Here is a 19,094-nt window from a genome sequence, read left to right as displayed (position 1 = left end):
ATTACGGCTGAGGGCTTTAAGGAGGAGATTATTACTTTAATTTAAGTTAACAATATTTAAATCCGTTGCCATATAGCCCCATAGTCTCACTTTAGTTATGGAATTGCATGACATTTATAATTCATAATAAGAAATATGAAAAAATATTTTGATGAGAACTATAATTCTTTCATTAAAACAAATATTTAAATATTCACTCTTGATTCCTTCTCAAAAAATTATTTTAATCTTGTATGAATCTCTGAGCATTTTAAATAATAAATATCCTTGATGCAAATTCAAGATCATCCAGGGCCCAATTCCAACAGGTTTATCATGAAACTCATCGTCTGGATAAGGAGAGCCTAATGAATCAAAAACTAATTCGATCTAAGTCCAATCAAACCTAGATTAAGTTTTTTAAACACAACAGAGAACTTTTGATGGGCAATTGAATGGTTAAATAGATTCTAAATATGACAAGCTTATAATTAAATTGAGTGTCTTGTTGAACAAAATACAATGAGTGTAAGATCACTCAATTCTGACATCAATGCACTTTAATGTTCATAAGACATTATCTAATCGCAAGGATCAATTTGGGTCGTTCGATGGAGTGGATCATCTTCATCCAGTTTGAACAGAGATTGTCATTCACAAATTCTATAAATAGACCCTCACTCTCTTCATAAAAGGGGACTAGGGACTTGGACATGGTGGAGAAAGTTGTAGGAGCATCAAGCTCTTGAGGGTTCCTAAGCTCCACCACCGTTGGGGTTCCGCCGACTGACAGCCTCCATCTTCAAACCACCGTTGCCCAACTACAGTCGTTGAGTTGTTGCCACGGCTGGACCACTGTTCTGCCTTATTGGCCACTGTTACCCCTTATTGGCCACTGTTGCTAGATCGTTGTTGCTTAGTTGTTGTCGTTGCCAGACCACCGGTGGGTCACCGATACCACTGGACCATTGCTTTCCGGCCACTATCGCCCGGCCGCCACCACCGATAAAACATTTACAATCATGCACCGAAAGATTTCTTCACACCTGTAAAATACTATTCCACAACAAAGCTACAGTAAAAAAATATAAAAAAGTTTTAAGTGTTTGTGTGTGTAAGAATCCTGTGTAGGTAAATAGAAATCTAGACATATAAAATTTATCCAAGCAAGATATAATTTTCTTATTTCAAAAGCGAACAAGGCATCACCTTAAAACTTCATTCCTGTTTCCTTTCTTTCAAAAGCAGCTAAGAAAATAGTCACTATATTATAGAAACAACTTCTAAAAATGAAATGGATGCTTTCTGGAGCTTTTCACCTTGCAGCTCCGTTTAAGCCCAATCATAAAAATAACACTATTTCTCCACTAAGTTGAATGCTTTGCATAAGCTTGGGTTGAATTAAAATAATATTAATAACAAACCGAAGCTTTCATAATGTTTTCATTGTTTTCAACCTAGTCGCCACTGAAATGAATGTCCTCATAGTTAGCATTTATAATGATGAATGAAATTTGAGAGAAGAGAGTGCGTTGAAAAAGATAAAAAAATTAGTAGTACAGAAATTTCTAAGGAAAATTTGTTCCTCATTTTTTTAAAGGAAAATTGAGGGCATATCCTTATTGTTTCATTGCTGAACATGACAATTTGCATCCTTGGAAGCTGAAATCATGTTTTCAAACCAACAAATTAAGACTTTGTACTCATTTTTCACACCTTTTTTACTGCAAAGTTATGTACTGTTGTGTATATTACATATAAATAAATTTCGCAACAAATATACAATATTGTACTCCAATTTGTCCTCACATAATAATTCTCCTTCATCACATCAAACCTAAAAATCAAATACATTCTACAATGATAGAGCCAGGCTCACAAGAGCTTAATATCACGGACAAAAAGTCTCACATCGGCCAGGAAAGGGCCGAAAAGCAGTATTTAAGTCCTGGGCTGCCCACCACCCCTAAGAGCTCTTTGGGATGTGACAAGTGATATCAAAGCAGATTACTGCCTGTCAGGTCTGTGGACTCGACATGATCCAATGGGACCCTCGGTGGAGCCCATCTGTGACGAGGGCGTCACGTGATTGGAAGGAGGAGAATGTCACGGACAAAAAGTCCCACATCGGCTAGGTGCAAGGCCGAAAAGCAATATTTAAGTTCTGGGCTGCCCACCAGCCGTAAGAGCTCTTTGGGAATGTGACATTAAGCTATCCTTCCTTGTGTCTCCCCAAAACTAGAGTAGTTTTTTAGTCAACTCCAGTTAGAGCTTCCAATATGCAGAAACATTATAGAGTATCAAAACCATAATTACCGGCTTTTAATGCAACCCTCTGCCTACCAGTTTTGAGATCACAAGCTCCTCCATTTCCCCTTGGGATTTTCTTTTTCTTTTGAGGTGCGTCCTTTAGGAGTTAAATATATAAATAGAAAATATTTTATGGCATGTACATAAATTGCCCTTCTCGGATTTTGTAGAGTTCAAATTACATTAAAAACATGATGAAATCTTATTTTATCGTTTTCTAAAGCCTATGATACTTCGGCACCGAATTCTGTGTGATCTTGAGGCATGTCAGAAAACTTTGAAGCAGACAGCAGCAACCGTTCAAGTGAGAGAGTTCGGGATTAAGTGCTCGCAACAAGGAGCTTCTCTTGAAGTTTTGCAACTCGCGCCTGCCAAGGGGTGAGAAAAGCATTAATGGAGTTTAAGAAAGCAATCGAAATGAGCATCCTCTCAAATATAAGGAACATTGGTTATTTATTTTTTGTGCACTGTATTTGGAACACGAAGAATTTATAAATTTTGATATTTGGTTTAAAAAATTTTAACTATGCCGTAAAATTCCATGAAAATCCAAACTCATTTTGTAGATCATTTCTATTCCATATATGCCAAAATTGCTCAATTTCTAAATACACTATAGAAACATGCCACAACTGCCAACCGCCAAGCCACCAGTAGCCGCCTATCGTCTACCACCTACAACCTACCACTGCCGCCGCCGCCGCCTGCCTCTCAAGTCAATACCAACCTTTAATGCCGCCTTTTGACTGTTGCTGCCTCGCAGGTTGCCAACCGTCACCAAGTTCAAACTAAAAAAAAAAAAAAAACTCATGCATTTGTTTTTCTTATTCTAAAATATATTAAATACACTATACTTTAATCACAAAATATTCCTTCAACATTGCATTCATTTTCCAACAAACTAAAAAGCTCTATAATTCCTTTTTAAACCTTTCCCAAAATGCCACATGTCTGCTGTACCTTCTTTTTTTCCTTCTTGTCTCCTCTTTTGTAGTCTTAAACTGCCAATGGCAAACTTCATTGGTTCAGTGATTGAATATTATAAGTTTGGATTGCCAGAGTTCTGTTTCAAGCAAAGATTTCACTATTTTGCTTTTCATTCTGCTTAACTTAATTTTACTAAACTATAGCTTTTTTGCTGCTTCTCAAAAAATTTTTCAGTGAAAAACAACTTTTTGAATTAGAATTGTTAAGAGTTAAGAAAATAATCATCGAGAAAAAAAATTTATAATACCAACAACAGTTTTTAAAAAACCTATTATTATCGTAATGATTCTACAATTATTTTTACAACAAATTCCAAACGGACTGAGACTAAAACTGCCTCTCTGTAATAATTCAGAATAAGGCTGCCATCAATCCTGTACCTCCCATTAACAAGTGCTTAAAATGAGAAATTAAACCATATATTTCAGCAATCATTGCATTCCAGAAAGAACAAATTATAACAATGTAGAGGGTTTTACTTTTTGATTGGTACCTTGAATGATTTGGACCTGCGAATAGATGGATCAATATTCAAAGCAGTTGAATAAGCCTTCTCAGCAGCATTTAAGTCCCCAATTGCCAGCAAAGAATCACCTTGGCAAATGTACGCCTGCACCATTGATAATTGTCAGCATCTTAGGCATCTGTAAACATAAAACTAAGATGAACTTAATAAACAAATTTTAATGCATAATTAGTTCAAAAACTCAAATATTTTATAATATTAGTATATTCATGTATGTTTAAAGCATAAATGGTGACAATTAAGAGTAAATTAAGTTCGGCGAGTGACATTTTCTTAGAGGCCAATTTTATCATTTCATGATAATAAATGATGAATTTTATTCCAAAAATATCCCTTTGGATCGACCGAGCACAAATAATGCTTCAAATCATAGGCTAATCCTACATCACCAACAACTTGAATATAGACTCGATGTTAGCTTGATGCCGCACCTCGAGACTACTATTGCTCAAAAGCTTATAAACTGATATGGAAAAGAATGGTGGCAATAAGAGGGGAAGAAATGTCCAGTTGTGCTCAACCTACCATTATTAAAACATATACATACGAAACAACAGGGATAGACCGATGTGGATAACTTGTGATTTCATAGGTATTTTACATGCGTTTCAAATAGTAATTAAGAACAATTTATAATCATCCATAGTAATCATCCAAAGCAAAAAAAAATTGACAAATCTATACTTTTTTTCATTCAAACGGCCGCAACATACAAAGTTTTACATATACGTGTAACATTTAGAAATATTCTCATTTGGTCCACCAAACAATATCCATCTAGACAAACATAACAACTCTAGTTCAAGAAATCCATTATACCATAAAAAATTGTTATCTAAACAAAAACGTCTAAAACTATACCATTCAAATACCATATTTAGACAAACCTAAGATGCTCCTAATTGATTGTATACAAAATTTTATTTACAAGTCATCTAGTTCATCATAGGCTTTTCTAAAAGTAGTTATTGCCAAATAAATGTAAGCTATAAATATATATATATATATATATATATAACTTCATAAGTATGAAAAAATTCTAAGCAATCGTGATCAGAGTGAAAAAGAAAATAAAATGCATGTTCACCGTTGAACATTGTTATGATCCATGCATAAAGATGATATTTGAAATAGCAATTATTTTCATGCGTGGACCACATAACGAACATTGCATATCATCACATCTGATGTTATAGACAATACCTTGCATTTGAATATCAATATCATCATAAATCACACCGTAGAGTGACGAAGTTTCTGAATTACAAAAGAAGTAATTAAGCATACTGCCTTGGAAGCCCTAGTAACATTAACATCTTTTAAACCTAAGCAGTCACAGGTCGAAATATCCATGGTTGGTATAAAAGAAACATAGCTTATACATCTATATTATTTTTCAAGTACAATAATATAAAAGGAAACACATCTAGCTGATGCATCCCCTGTCGACACAAGCATAGTGTAGCTCATAAAAGACTATGGAATAATCACATCAGTTCAAAAAACTCAAACTATGAAGCTGGACATGCAACTTACATTGTAATATAAACATTTTTTAAAGGATCACAACAAATCACAATATGATTTTGACATATTAAATAATCTATCAACAAAAACTTGAATAAGTACATATATCTTAACTGCAATAAGTCTAGAAACTTGAACTTAATAATCATAAATATAAATGAAATTGTCTGCTTAAATGATTTTAAATGAATGAGCCCATCGATCTCAACCATCACTATGGTCGAGACTTGTAAACCACAATGACATGTAAAAGACTTGAACACAATATGAATTTCTTATTCCTTAGACTATGCTGAGTTCCCTTCCGTAAAATCAGAACTCATGCATAACGATGAGTTGAGAAGAAACTAAGATTAGATGGCTTTAATCCCCAAAATCCTAATTAAACATTACTAAGCCATCACATAAATTTATCATCCTATTTAAATTTGATCAACATTATCATCATCAAGCAACATCACATACAAACTTGTAATAACAAATCTTGGGTTAAGGTCTGTAATGATTATACCAGGGAAGAAGTGGGGAAAAAAAAAGAGAAAAAGCACTAGATCTTCCTTCCTCTTCCATCTTTAATCTCAAGCAGCCCCACTCCCCGCATCACCGTCCTTCTCCAGCCCTAAAAGCGGAGTTAAACCCCACCATTCAACTCAAACCATAGTAAAAGCTCATTGGCTCATTTGCTTGATGGATCTCTCTCCAATCCACTTAGCCCTCCTGCCTCGCTCACATGCCATAGCTAGTCAAGCAAGCCACCTTGACTAATGGTTGAGAGTTATGTCTTTCAGCGAAGAAGACTTTGGTTCAAGGCCTTGCATATGCCGTGTGCGTGCATTTGGGAATGCATGTGTGAAAAAAAATGTTAAGAATTACTCATCGTATACACGTTATGTCATGATATCTCTCAATCATGTTAAAGACTTAACGATCAAGCTAAAAGAATTTTTCTAAAAAATTTAACTGGTCCTTAATTATGGTAATAATTTTTAGAATCGTTACATTTCCACTCACAATTTTTGGTCCACAAAATTTATGAAGTGGAAATAGAAATCATACCTCAAGTTACAAGATGTGGATAGTGCTCTCACATCTCCGATTCCTTCTCCCACATACTTTCTTGCTTCATTCTATTCTTCCACAAAACTAATATGTAAAGAATGTTCAGCTTCAAAGTCATTGTACCACGTAGACCCATAGTCTCTAATTCTTTCATGTAAGTAAGATTAAACTAGAAATTTATTAAATATGGGATCACTTAACTCGACTAATCATCTACATACTTTTAAAGTGATGAAGTGGTGAACACATCATGTTCTTCATACATCCGCTTCTCAACAATACATGTCTCCAGCTACCTTCCGAATTTTGTTGAATTAACGCTCTTCATCGGACTAACCTTGACAAGCACAGTCACATGTATAAAATTCCATTGATCAATCAATTAATCAATGCATGACAGCACAATTCTTCTTTTATTTGCCATATAAAGCTCTCAATCTATCATAAATCAGTCAACTCTTATAAATGACCTCATCTCCAAATTCTAAACACATGATCCTTCTTTTGTCAACTTTAATCCAACATAAAGTTATTCTGCATTTTCACCCATACAGTGGATGAAATGCTGTCATTCCAAAACTGTAAATTGTTGTTATAGAATAACTCTATCAAATCTGCATGCATTTTCCAACGTCCATCAAAGAAAAGGACATATGACATAGGCAAATATTCTAAAGTAAGAATTATGAAGATCTTATTCACAAAAAATTGGCCATCTTTTCAACAAAATTAGTTAGCCTAAATAATAATGAGCCGATTCGACCAATCTATCAACAACAATCTATATAGCATCATGACATTGTCTCTATCTTAATAGAACAGTAAATTTCATGTAAAGATCAGATCATCTTACTTTTATTCTAGTATAGGCAGGCTGCAATAATCTACTCAACTTTTGAAGCTTAATCCTAACCATTTTACATGCAAGACATTTAAAAAAGAATTAGTTATGCTTGTCTTGATCTCTGACCATCACAATAATTTTTTTAGCACTTCATACATCATATTGCCAGCATGCAATATCAAGAGTAATGTGCCTCCTGATAAACATCCCACTTCAAATCATATAAATAAGGAACACATACTCTACCTATGTAGCTCATAATGCATTTTCATCAATTTCTTAATCTTATGTATGTTAGATTCATGACCCTCTAAGCATATCCTATGGAAATTTCCCTAGACTCCCGAATCTTATCCTTTAGAATAGATTGGACATCAACTAGTTTAACCAAGCCAAATCCTCATCGATAAATTCAATCACTGATAATTCAAACTTATCAATATCTATGGGATATATCATTTGTGCCAACTAGGAAATTAACTAGCCATTTGCATTGCATGACATTTTATGTTGAAGGCAACAACAATAAGCCAACAATATTCATCTTCCTCGAATGATATTGTATATCAAAATTATAATCCTTAAAGGTTTAAACCAAAATTTAAACGAAATTGAGAATTGAGGCATTCTGCCTTTAGTGAGGCGAGTTATAAGCCTTACAATAGAAAAAATTATAGAATTAAAAATGATTCATAAATATAACATAAAATATTGATATATTGATTTAATTTATTATCATAAAGACAAACTAAAAATCTCAATTTTAAATGTTTATATAATATTAAAATTTAAAATGAGATTTAGGAGAAACATTCACTTTTAATTTAAATACACCAAGCTATTGCTACAAAAATTTTATATAAAATGTTTGTATCTTTTTGCTTTAGTTATGAATGCTCTTACTGGTTATTTACGGGAGGATGTACCTTGGTGTATGCTTTTCTTTGATGATATCTTTCTTGATAATACTAGAAAAATGGTTCAAGAAAAACTTGAATTATGAAGGTCTACATTGGAGTTTAAAGACCTTTGTTTAAGTAGATCTAAAATTGAATGCGTGGAATGTAATTTAGTAGTAGTAGCTCTAGTGATAGAATTATAATTATAGGTGATCAAATCATTAAAAGCTGTGAATGTTTTAGATATCTCAAGGCTATTGTTCAAAGTGATGGTGATATAAATGGGTTTTTTATTAGTAGAATTCAAGTTGCTTGAAATGGAGGAATGCATTGGATCTATCGTCTGATAGAAAAGTACCACTTAGACTTGAAGAAAAATTTTATAAGATGGTGATGAGACCTACAATTCTTTATGGCACAGACTATTGGCCTTTAAAAGAAAAGCACAAAACAAAGTTAAGCATTGCTGAGATGAAAATACTTAGGTGGATGAGTGACTTGACAATTAGAGACAAAATGTGAAACGAATTTTTCTGTGAAAGGGTTGGCATAGCTCCAGTGGCAAACAAAATTAGAAAGAGTCGTCTTAGATGATTTGTTCGCATTAAACGTTGATCATATGATGATCAAGTTAAGAGAGTGTATGTTTTAGATTCGACTATTGTTAAAAAATATAGAGGTAGACCTAAAAAGACTATGGCATATTGTATAAAAAATGATCTTAATCTATTAGATATAAATGAAAATATGACACTTAATAGGACACAATGGAGAAAAAGGAATAATGAAGCTGACCCAACCTTGTGGGATAAAGGCTTATTGTTGTTGTTGTTGTTATTGTATGAGAATCAAGATTCACAATATTCTAATTCTCATGTTCATCATCTTTAAGGAATCATTATATGAATAATTTTATTATTGCCTAATTGTTTTATTAGTATCTTTCAAATCGTATTCAATAATTATATTTTCTTCTTACACCATATATCAATTGACATTATATCAGATATAATTTTAAATAAAATAATAAATTAATAACATAATCAAGTAATCATATATAAATTATTTTTTGATTTCTTGAGGTGTTATATCAACTTATTATGTATAATATAATATAATATAATTATTTTCTAAATGACCTAATTGGAGCATCACTTTAGATACCTTGAGGTATAAAGTCTCAAGATGTATGCCTCAGAAAAAAAAATATTATAGCAAGGCTTAAGCCATGAGGCATCTTTTAGTGCCTTAATTTGAGGCTTTTAGAAAAAATTTTAAACCATCATCTTTGCCCCAAGTTCAACTCATTTCTGTGTAAAAATACACTTAAAAACTTTGGTGAAAAGTAAGGACCTCACATCAAATTTCATACAAAAATTGCCTTCATATCAGCAATACAAACACTACAACAACCAAACCTAGTTCAAGCAAACTTTAAATCACTTCATACTTACAAAATCTCGATAAACATCCCTTTTTCATCCATTCATTGTCAAGAAACTATACAAAAGGTAAACAATACCAAGGAATGCCCATCAGGGCTTAATCATCGTGCATTAATTCCAAAGCAACTAATGACAATCATCTTCTTTGTGATTTATAATGAACACCATCTTAGCATAAATCACAAGGATAAAATAGTACCCAATCCATACCCAAGCATGTATTAGGATTTATTACATCTAGTTTAACTGTTAAGGGTTTCCTTGGTGTGTATTGTCACCCAAACACGAGATTTTCAAGAGCCCCATAATGAAATGGGTTGTAAACAACAAACAATGACTTCATATCTTGTTTTATGCCAATATGGAATAACCTTCTTAATTGGATCAGAAGTTTCACCAAACAACTTTAAGAATCCATGCTTAAACTTTATCCAAGAATATAACTTAAGATTTTAATATTTTGCTCAAAATTTTAAACAATTCATCCTTTTTGTCCAAAGAAAATAGGAGAGAAAAAGACAAAATCCTTCAGCATTCTCTTCAATTATACATTCTTCAATGCCAACCTAAGGTGAACGGAGCACCATCCTGAGGGAGAATAAATTAAGTAATTCAAATATTTTGTAGTTGTTATGTAAAATGTAATATAAACAAATGAACTTTGGCCTCAACCTCTTGAACAGTACAAGAAGGTTTTCAAAACAGAATAATGGCTATTATGCTTCAAGTTTAAGCTATAAGCTTAGGTGACAATCAATACCCTTAGAGAAGATTTCATCTATAATTTCAAATAAGCAAACAAATAACCTGATTGCATGGTGGTATGAAATGAACGCTAAAAAAAAGAGGAGTATATATGTCACCAGTGGTCATGAGCACCCAAGCTTGCAATTCTTAAAAATAACATGGCGAGTCTCTCATAAATTGTATCAGGTCCTCTAATGAAAATAAGATATTTGATATGGTAGATAATGAACATAGATGCTGCAAAAAATCATAAGGTACCTGAGGAAAATAAGGTGCTATCTTACATGCTTCCTTAGCATCTTCTAGAGCACCTTCATTGTCACCAATTCCTAATTTAGCAGCTGACCTGGAACAAAATAAAATATTTATATACATACCTAAAAATGCATGTGTACAATTTATAATCAGTTAATCAATTTAAAAGGAACTTTGCATTCAGCCTAAAATAAAATGCGAGAATAAGAATCAACATAAGGGAAAAGAATCGATCTGTTATTTATCACAGAAAAAATACCTAGCCTTGTAGATGAACTGCAGACCTCCTGAAGGATTGAGCTCGATAGCCTGGCATTATTACACCCACCAAAAAGTCAGTTTGTAGTCTACCCGGAAACATTAAATCCTGAACTGTTTGCTAACAATATCTTTAATTCGAGTTAGAATTTGAAAATCATTTGGAGGGCAGTAAGATACTAATTTATTAAATCCGACACCTTCAACCCCTGAAATCCAGCAACTCGCATGATTTGTAAGATTCTGTATTTTAATCAAAATCCTCAATTTAAGAGATTCAGGACTGAAAAGAGCCTAAATAAAATAATTGGCACGATTCACCTTAAATCCAGTCTAAATCCCGAATAAACCTCGGAAACCAACGACTCCCAAAGCCTAGCAATCAATCCAGTGCTCATAATGGTCCCTCCTTTGATCCTTCCCAAATCCACTAAACCATAAGGCCATGCAACACGCTCACCTGATTCAAGAGTGCCACAGCCTCAGAGGCATTCCCTTTCTCCAATTCAACTTCCCCTTTCTTCCTTAAAGAAAGAACCTCCAGGTTCCTCCACGGATCGAATTCATCGCCACAGATGTCAGCAAGCAGCCGAGACGCCCTCGCCGGCGTGCCGCAGTGGCTAATGATGTCACCACCCGGGAGAACGACGAGGTTGGGGCCAGCACCGCAGCGACCTAGGCAGCCACAAGAGGCAATGGCGACCCCATGTGGCGCGATGCTCGAGAGGACCTCAAGCGTCTCCCTCGAACCTTGCTTCCCGCAGCTACGGTTCACGCAAACCCTGATCTCTGTCACTTCCAGAGATCTCACAGCCGCACAACACTGTGGAGATGGTAAAAGGCGAGTTGGATTTGTGGGGATCCCGCAACCCGTGAGGGTGACTGGCATTACGAAATTCACCAAATCGAGTTCAGAGATAGTAGTGAGGATTGAGAAAGATGAGATTCAGGCGAGGGGAAGCGGGGAGAATTGAGAGAGAGTTCGGCAGGATAAGGAAAGTAATCTGTATCGCTCTGATGTGAATTACGGTGACTTGATTCACTGTTGTTTCTGGTCCATTGTATAATTTTCACTTCAAATTTTCATATATATAAAAATCGAGGTAAGTCAAATTTTCACTTATATATATATAAGAAAATTAAATGTTTCATTTAAAATAAGATAATTTCCCTTTTTTTTCTAAGATTTTTTGCTTATTTATCATTTTTATTATAACACTAGTTATAATTAATATTATTTTTGCTCTTCTTAATAAACAAGTTGGTATGTGAACCAACTTAAATTCAGAGAATTATACTTGGGGTCTGTTTGAGGCAGCTGCAGCTTATTCAGCTTATCCTGATAATTTGTTGATCAGCAGCTTATCCTGTTAAGCTGACTAACTGTTTGGTTTGTGTGTTTCAAAAACAGCTGATTTTGGATAAATGATCATTTTGCCATTGATATAGATAAGTTGTTTAGTTGTTTGGTTTGTGCGTTTGGAAAACAACTGATTTGCAGCTTTTATGAATAAAAAAACATGCTAACAGGCGTTATGTTGTTGTTTGCACTATATCTTTAACGGCTGCACATTTGACAGTTCAGAACAAAAAATATAATTTCATAACATTACAAAATTATGATACTTTCAATAATTTTATTTAATTATAAAAAAATCAAATTACAAAAAAATATTAGTGTTTAAGGGTGTGATACATAAGTAGGAAACTTTTATTGTTGAGTATATAATTCCTCATTTGTTTTAATCAATATTAATTATTAATGATATAATTAACAAATTTAACTTAATTTAATCTAATATTATTATATTATTAAGTATGTTAATCATTAATTACCTATTTACAAAAATAAATTGTTTTCAATAATAAATTACTCAAATTATAATCAGTTTATGATAGTATATCAAACAATCAATGCTTAGTAATAGATAAATTAAATCAAGAATAAATTCATCTTAATAATATTTCAATAATGCTTATCTATTAAATTATAAAACTAATTAAAGATGCCTTCTACATCCTCCTTTCCTGCCCTAAACCCTTAGCTGACTGTAGCGTGACTCCCATCTCTCTGAATTTAGGTTAAAATCCTACTCAAATCCTGCTACGAACTGCCCCGAAGGTGATCGAACGGAGATCTAGTAGTGCTCTCTTGTTCCCAATTCTCATTCGCACGGGCGAAACAATTTGCTGCTATAAAGCTCTCCTTCTTCGGCACGAATTTTCTCCTTGTTCTCCATTCTCAAATCGCGCAGGAAGATTTCACAGCAGTTTCAGCTGCTCGCCTTTCTTGTCTCATCTCCCTTTATCAAGATAAGTTCTCGATTTACTGTAATTGTTGCCTGACAGAGATCAGGAGTGAGGCGCAAGGGCAACTTTCGTCTTTCGGCTCTTTGAAATGCCCCGTGATCCGCGTCTAATAGTAAAAAAGAAACGGAGTTTTTAAATACGCATTAGAAACTCCTTTTCCAAACAGAAGGTAGCATTTTGAAAATGTCACCGCTGTAAATAAGCTCTCCCAAACGCACCCTTACTCAATTCATAGTGGCTCAAGTTCGCCTCAACTAGTTTACACTCATACAAGAGATTAATTGTCCTTAAGAGATTCTTAAAATAACTTTTATATTTTTATTTGCATTTTTTTCAGTGAGTATGATGTAAATATTTTTTCATAATTGATGTGTCGTTAAGAAATTTTATCATTTGACATGAATTTCATAATATTTTTTTAGCAAAAAATATTTTGATTCAAATTAAAGATCATCTAGAGCTCCAATTTCAACAAATTTTGAGACAAACTAATTGCCCTTTCAAGACGAACCCTATAAATTGATTTGTCCAATACAAGTCCGAGCAAACCTGAATCAAGCAATTGAACCACATTTCAAGACTTTGGGTAATTAATTGAAAGGTCAGATTAACTCCAAGTTTGACATGCATACAATCAATTAGAATGTCTCGACAAGAGGAATTAAACGAGTACAAGATTACCCAATTATGGGGTCATCAAGTCTTTCAACTCATAGAAAAAACTCATGATAAAGAAAATCAGTGTGGGTAGTTAGATCGGATAATTATTGGAGCTATTAACCAAATAACCAAAATGCCCAGCTCGAGTGGCTTTAAATACTCTCTCTCTCTCTCTCTCTTCACTTTGGAGAAAATGAGTCTTCAAATTATATTGACATTCTAGGAAAAGAACATCAAAGTCCTATTCTATGGGTGGTAGATCTTTAAAGATTTAATACTATCTGGTTGTTTTTTTTTTGTCATAGTTCATGTCGTTTTGTTATCATTTTGTTTTGTTGTTTTTACGTTTATTTTGTTGTTTTCTCGTTTTATTTTGCTTTGTCATTAGAGTTTATTTTATTTTGTAGTTTAAAGTTTATTTCATTGTTCTATATATTTTGTCATTTTATTGAAGGTTTTGTTCGCCAAACTTCTCTGTCGAAGCCTTAGCCGAACTTCTCTGTGCCAATTTCCTCTACCAAATCTTCTCTGTCCCTGCGCCAAAATTTTTCTGTTGTAGAACATCTCTCTGATACCACTTGTTGAGAGATCAGGGCAAAGAACAACACAAATCCAGAAGAACACACAAAGATTTAAAAATGTTCGGCAAATATGCCTACGTCCTCGGGAGCAGAGCGGCAACTTTCCTTCAATTCAGAAAAAAAGTGCAAAATACAGAATAATCCCTAGGGTTACAGACATGCATATATATAACCTTGAAGTACAATATGTAAATATCAAATTACTCATGTACCGTACCGCGGGGGCGTTGCCCCCGCACTCTCAACCCACGTAACAAAACTCCCCCAATTTGACTGATTATTCCACTCTGCTTTGCTCACTCCGTTCCGCTCCAGCATTTGTCCTTTATATGATATCTGAGCCATACGTGACAATGTGCTAAAAGCTATGACCAAACTTTTTGAAAATAAAACATATTTGTACTTCTCACCTTAGCTTTTTGAATAACAGTTTCTTTTATAACAGCTTCACAATTATATTTTCAAATATTTTTCTCCTTGAATAATTTTAAATAGTTCTCAAAATTATTTTTAAAGGTATATATATTCTAATTTATTTACATAATATATAATTCTAATTTATTTACATATCTCGCACAAATTTTTATATTTACAGACATAGCACTTAAATCTTTAATATCACATAAAATAGTACTAATATTTTCATGTATGGATTTAAAAAAATAAAGTTATATATATATAAATAAAAATATTTAAATGTGAGATATATAAATGCATGAGAATTATGTAATAGGTATATAAATTCCTCTTAAATTTAATGCGTTGAATTAATATATACCTCAAAGTTATTTGCATTTAAATTCAAGCTATATTAGCTATAGATAATAAAAACACATTATATAATTTTCATATCTATTTAGTTATAATTACTTCCAAATATATTTTTTAAGTATCATCGAGAACGTTCTAATAAATAAATAAAGAATTCTTTGACTATCATTAGCATATACCTTGAAATATATCTGAGCCTCATAAAGCTCCCACGCTTTTTTGGAACTCGCGGTCGCGGAGCTCTGAAAATCCGGTGGAAGCCCGACGATCTCTCAAGGAATCAAGAAAATCTGGGAAGTCGTTTCTCTTAAAGCAGGCGGCTAGGTTCGCCTCGTTCCCTCCGAAATAGGAAAACAGAAAACTAGGGTTTCTTCTGGCTCGATCGTCTTCCTGGCTTCAAATGGTGAGTTATCCTTTGACCTATTTCGGTTACAGTTGTGATTGATTCGCTATTTTTTCCTCCTTCAAGAAATGGTCAAATTTTGGATCTGTTGCATGATTTGCGGAATGCGAGTATTCCTTTCGTTGTTTGTCGTTTATTGAGGAGTTTTGAGCGATCTGAAAAATTCGAGGTTTTTGTGGTTACCGTGGTGTTGCAGGAGAAGAGTGGCAGGAAACCGAGCGCGCTGCTTCTTACTGATCTTGATGCGGTTCCTATCAGAGAAGTACTATCCTCGTTCGTGAACTCGGGGAGCGGCTATGTCGCTGAGGATGACGTCCTTGTTATTACCCAATACAATTCCTTTCGTGAGTTTTTTTTTTCCTCTACTTTTTTGCTTCTTAAATCCCTTTTTTTCATCTTTGTTTTTTGAAAATTTATGATTATTTTGGGAAATTCCTTGCTGCTCAAGTTCTTAAAGAATAGGGTTTAATTTTTCTTGTTTATTCTTTAATCCGTCTGTCTTTCTCGCCACCATGAGCTCAGCTGATTTCTTGCTTGAAAATCTGTTTATTTTTTGGTCGCCCGGGTTTTTTTTGTTTATTTGATCATGGTTGGAAAGTTTAGATGGTGCCCGTCTCAACCATGATGATTGGAATGTTTTGTCTTTTGTTATCTTTTTCTTTTTATTTCTTTTGGAAAATTTATATGATTTAGTTCTAAATTGCGAAATTACACAATTGATGGTGATATTATGACAGAGGGAAAGTTGCCAATTGAGTCCGCATCATTGGATGTCATTATCTCTGTATTTCAAAAACCTGATCTTGTTAATGAGCAGTGGCTTGAGGAGATAATTAGAGTTCTAAAACTCAGTGGAAAGATTGTTGTTCAGTTGTCTCTGGAGTCTAGTGAGCTCTTGGGTCAGGTAATTCCAAGATTTCTTTTTTTCTGTTGAATTATTAATGTGGATTACTTTATTGAGCAGTTTTGAATTGATTGCAAAATAATCTTTTGTTTTTATTTATTTGAATTACAGTTTTCACTGGAGCGCAAATTGCTCATAGCAGGATTTGTTGAAGTAGCACCCTTGGAATCTAAAGCAGTCTTATTCTTAGATGGCTCACATTCTGCAACAGTAAGCTTTTGAATACTTAACTATTATTTATATTAAAATTGATCTCAATCTTGAAATCTTAATATTTTCTTTAGATTGTGGGAAAAAAAGCATCTTGGTCAGTGGGGTCATCTTTTGTTATCAAGAAAGCAAATAGGGCTCTTCCCAAGCTTATGATAGATGATGAATCTGACCTTATTGATGAAGATAGTCTTCTCACGGCGGAGGACTTGAAGAAACCACAAATACCAGCTGGTTAGATTTATATATTTGGAAGATTTACATGCTTACCATTGAATGCCTATGTATTATATATATAACAACCAAACTTCGATTTTTACATACACCTTACACCTATGTATGAAAACGCCCCATCCTTGTATTTTACATTCTGATGTCCGCTCATATATGCACAGCTAGTGATTGTGAGGTTGGGAGCAGCAGGAAAGCATGCAAGAACTGCACTTGTGGGAGGGCCGAGGCAGAGCAGAAAGTGCAGCTGGGGCTGACTGCAGAACAGATAATTAATCCACAATCTGCATGTGGCAGTGTAAGTTTATTTATTTATTTATTTATTGTAATTTTTCTATGCTCATCGAAATATTTAATGGAATTTCAAATGAAGCCTTTATAAGTTTAGCATTATATCAATTCCAAATTATATGGTTATTGCAGTGTGGACTGGGGGATGCATTCCGATGCAGCGGATGCCCTTACAAAGGTCTGCCTCCATTCAAATTGGGAGAAAAGGTAGCTTTTCAACGATTTTTTTTTTTTAATGTATTTACATATCGAACAACCATGCTTTCATATTTAATCTTTATCGCTTAAAAATATCTCTATAATTTGTTTTTTAAAATTGAAATGCACATTTTCATGCTTAGGTTTATGACACCAAAATGTTATAAATGTAAACATGAAAGTTTAGGTATTAGATATATAAATTCATAAGATTTGTGTGGTTTGTATGCAAAGTTTCCAATTGGATAATCATCTGACATATTTGTACCTCAACTTCTACAGGTATCACTTACAGAGAACTTTCTTCTGGCTGACATATGAGACAGCCACCTAACTGAGAACCAGCTTTGAAACAGCATGAAAGCATGAATGAAGTGCTTGTTTTAGGCTAGTTCAAGAAATAGCAAACAGGAATTAAAATTTTCTTGGAAGTCTATCTTACAAGTAGGACAGTCTCATTCAAAATTCACAATTAGTTTTTTTTTTATTATATTGCATGGATGGAAGCATCATGTCTATGACTTTGGTTTGTCATTATTTTTGTAGACGTGCCTTTGCATTAATATTTGAAGCTTTATCCATTGGTGTCTGACATTACTCTGCATTGGTATTTGCAAAACCAGCACCAGCACCTGCACGTTTTTTCCACCATTTTGCAACACTCAAATATTAAAATTCACAATAAAGTTTCAACCCATATTTTTCATTTTTATCAAATTCATAATAGTTTGGTTGAAGGCATTAATAAATGTTTCGGGTTGATTGTTCAAAAAATCACATGGGTATTTGTTTTGTAAATACCAATGTCTTGAGTGCTATATATATAAAACGGATTATTTAGAGGATTTCACTCTTGTTTGGCTACGTAGGTGGACTAATTATAAAGAAGTCTTTATTTGTCTTTAAAGTAATTCATCATTATGTTGTTATTTTTGAATCAGTTGATGCAACCAAATTATCAACTGTAGCAAACCTCATTGATGCTTGAATGAAAGAAGGAAAGTAGAATGTGATGCAAGTGCCTATCAGCAACACATAACATGTTATAGATTTGTAGTATTTTATTTGCATAAATTTAATTTTTACTGCAATTATGAATTTGTTTTCAAGTCATATAAGTCAAATGCATGTAATTTAACAATGTCATGTGGCGTCGATTATATAGATATGATATTGGAGGGAATTAGAAAATTTAAGACAATCTTTAGCAAAAAGATGATCAAATCATATTCTCGTGCTCATATGAGAAGAATTGAAGTTCATTAAAAAAGTGAAGTTTTCAAAATTAATTAATCCACAGTCCATCAACCTATGGCACATTTAATGAATGATAACTTCAAATTAATGGGAGCCATCTTAGCCTTTTTCATTGAGTGTTTAGGCTATCAAACAAGAGACGGGGTTCAGAGATTTACATATGTGGAGTGCATTTTTTATTATTAAATTTACAAAAATAAAAATTCGAAGCATAGCTGAGTACTTAAAAGTCATTTTCTTAAGGATTTTTTAGACATCTTCTCAAGCATAAATGTACAAGACAAATGAAATTGTACGCGACTTCATAGTTTCCTATAACTCATTCTTTTGAAACAACAACTATCTAGAAATCAAGAGAGTAGATCCCTCAAGAGAAAAAAAAAAAATTCAATTATCAAGGTTTCATCATCCTCTAGATCAATCTATACCTCTTGACATATTT

General features: G+C 33.5%; 2 protein-coding genes across 4 annotated transcripts; one reads left to right on the top strand and one right to left on the bottom strand.

The window, feature by feature from the left end:
* Positions 1-430: 430 nt before the first annotated feature.
* LOC110033915 lies at positions 431-11,883 on the bottom strand. Of its 3 annotated transcripts, none has more exons than XM_020738082.1 (5): positions 11,297-11,883; positions 10,838-10,887; positions 10,582-10,669; positions 3,770-3,886; positions 431-1,035 (listed from the first exon to the last, which is right to left on the bottom strand). In XM_020738082.1, exons 1-5 carry the CDS (start codon positions 11,723-11,725, stop codon positions 1,000-1,002), a joined length of 720 nt encoding a protein of 239 aa, XP_020593741.1. In that variant the 5' UTR covers positions 11,726-11,883; the 3' UTR covers positions 431-999. The 3 variants fall into 3 exon arrangements, with proteins under 3 accessions (XP_020593741.1, XP_020593742.1, XP_020593740.1); XM_020738083.1 differs by having other exon boundaries at positions 431-1,025; XM_020738081.1 differs by lacking the exon at positions 431-1,035 and adding an exon at positions 1,670-2,657.
* Positions 11,884-15,343: 3,460 nt separating this feature from the next.
* LOC110033881 (anamorsin homolog) lies at positions 15,344-18,066 on the top strand. The gene is made up of 8 exons (XM_020738036.1): positions 15,344-15,561; positions 15,758-15,905; positions 16,299-16,465; positions 16,577-16,675; positions 16,750-16,909; positions 17,071-17,204; positions 17,330-17,404; positions 17,678-18,066. Exons 1-8 carry the CDS (start codon positions 15,559-15,561, stop codon positions 17,714-17,716), a joined length of 825 nt encoding a protein of 274 aa, XP_020593695.1. The 5' UTR covers positions 15,344-15,558; the 3' UTR covers positions 17,717-18,066.
* The last annotated feature ends 1,028 nt before the right edge of the window (positions 18,067-19,094 follow it).

The sequence above is a fragment of the Phalaenopsis equestris genome, unplaced genomic scaffold, assembly GCF_001263595.1.
Source record: "Phalaenopsis equestris unplaced genomic scaffold, ASM126359v1 Scaffold001307, whole genome shotgun sequence".
NCBI classification, from domain to species: domain Eukaryota; kingdom Viridiplantae; phylum Streptophyta; class Magnoliopsida; order Asparagales; family Orchidaceae; genus Phalaenopsis; species Phalaenopsis equestris.
This window is presented reverse-complemented; position numbering and strand designations above follow the sequence as displayed.

Excerpts from the sequence above, each read along its gene's own strand:
- LOC110033915 (XM_020738081.1), bottom strand. The coding sequence starts at position 11,725 with ATGCCAGTCACCCTCACGGGTTGCGGGATCCCCACAAATCCAACTCGC. Across the intron at positions 10,670-10,837 it reads CAGTTCATCTACAAGGCTAG|GTCAGCTGCTAAATTAGGAA; the intron begins GTATTTTTTCTG and ends ATTTTGTTCCAG. Across the intron at positions 2,658-3,769 it reads GCAGGTCCAAATCATTCAAG|GCGCGAGTTGCAAAACTTCA; the intron begins GTACCAATCAAA and ends ACCCCTTGGCAG.
- LOC110033881 (XM_020738036.1), top strand. Across the intron at positions 16,466-16,576 it reads CTAGTGAGCTCTTGGGTCAG|TTTTCACTGGAGCGCAAATT; the intron begins GTAATTCCAAGA and ends TTTGAATTACAG. Across the intron at positions 17,405-17,677 it reads CATTCAAATTGGGAGAAAAG|GTATCACTTACAGAGAACTT; the intron begins GTAGCTTTTCAA and ends CAACTTCTACAG.